At 54.1% G+C, this 1561-nt stretch overlaps 1 protein-coding gene across 1 annotated transcript; it reads right to left on the minus strand.

Moving 5' to 3' along the window:
• Nucleotides 1-58: 58 nt before the first annotated feature.
• Nucleotides 59-1178, minus strand: L226DRAFT_474629 (WD40 repeat-like protein; the record flags this gene model as incomplete). The annotated part of the gene is made up of 5 exons (XM_067676625.1): nt 59-377; nt 428-484; nt 535-682; nt 735-858; nt 912-1178. 5 exons carry the CDS (start codon nt 1176-1178, stop codon nt 59-61), a joined length of 915 nt encoding a protein of 304 aa, XP_067528201.1.
• Between the last annotated feature and the right edge of the window lie 383 nt (nt 1179-1561).

A 1561-nucleotide genomic window follows, 5' to 3' on the forward strand; every position in this document is an offset into this window, starting at 1 on the left:
AAAGGACGGCGATGAGATGACCATATACAAGTCCCCAACGATGTACATACCGCAATCGCTAGAACCTTCTGTTCATCTGCAAACGTTTCACGATGCAGACTACTACGGATGTGAAGATGTACTCACTGGGCATTGGCAAATACGGCAGTTTGAAGGAGGCATTGATATACCAGATGTTGACACGACCAACCATGCTACCAGAGAGGATAGCATGTCCCCCGTGAACGAAAAGCACGGGGACGGCACGCTCGCTCCCTCCGATGTCGTGTTCGAATGTGCGAATAGCCTTCGCGGCATCGAGGTCGTATATCGTGAAGCCCCTAGCGGGGTCTGAGATGGCCATGTATGCGCCGTTAGGGGAAAGACTGCTGGACACACTAAAATGGACATTAGCGACGTACGATCAAGGGGAGGATCAAACACTTACATCATGCATTGTGTATCGATGTTCGCGACATTCTTCCAATCCTCTGTGTCGAACAGTCTATCGTATCATGAGACAGAGCACAGGTCAATAAGGTAGGTCAAACTCACCTGATCCCATGATGAAGGTAGGCCACGACGAGCATGGTCGGGGCCCAGAAGACGCCGGTGATGAGCACCTCCGAATCATCCTCGCTCTCACCGGTCTTGCCGTCGCTCCCCGGTAGAGAAAAACCTTTCACCAAGTGCACCAGACCAGCTAGCCCTCGCTCAGTCAGATCGGTATACCTGAACATATCGACATGGCTTACCGTTAGTGTCCCACTCCCAAACGCTGAGCTCGCGATGTGCTCCCGAGGCGACCAAATTGTCACGAACAGCGAGCCATTCGACCGGGTAGAGATGAGCCCAATGTCCAGAGACGTGCGTTATTTTCTGGGTGAAGCGTTAGCAGATGATGAAAGGCCTCATTTTGGTGTGCCACTCACCTCGCCGTCCTTCACTACAGAAGACATGACACCATCCTCCAGCCCGCAAATCAAAGTGTTTGCGGTGTACCATGCAACTGAGACGATGGGGTTCTTGGCATAATATACATCAGACAACGTCCAAGTGGAAGTGTTCCAGATGCAGAGGGTGCCGTCGAGGCCGGCTGTCGCCAGGAGCGAACCGTCAGAATTGAATGCTAGAGCTGTCACGCCCTTGGAGTGTCCATCGGTGAGATGAGCAGTTTGCGTATACGGGATGTCAGACATGATTGTGCAGGGTGTAATGGGAGAAGGGAAAGAGTGTGCGGTGTAGGTGCCACTCAAGACGAAGGAACATGGGCCGCGCGTAACACGCGACGAAATCTAACACGTGGTGATATGCCTCCACGAGTCAGCCCTCCTTGCTTACAAGACCCACCCTCCGCTCCACAACACCCATGACATTCGCCACAGAGAATGAACGTACTGCTGGGATCGAAGCACATCCCCGCGGTATCCTGCTCCTCCTCGGCGTCGTCCGCGTCCTTGCACAGCTCGCGCGAAGTCCCGGTATGCTTCCGGTGTCCTCGACGATGAAACGCCCCACCGCGCCCCGTACGACTGCAGCGACGGACGCGTTCGCTTCGGATGGTTTCTTCTTCCGCTTCTTG

The sequence above is a fragment of the Lentinus tigrinus genome (assembly GCF_003813185.1).
Source record: "Lentinus tigrinus ALCF2SS1-7 unplaced genomic scaffold L226scaffold_153, whole genome shotgun sequence".
In the NCBI taxonomy this organism is placed as follows: domain Eukaryota; kingdom Fungi; phylum Basidiomycota; class Agaricomycetes; order Polyporales; family Polyporaceae; genus Lentinus; species Lentinus tigrinus.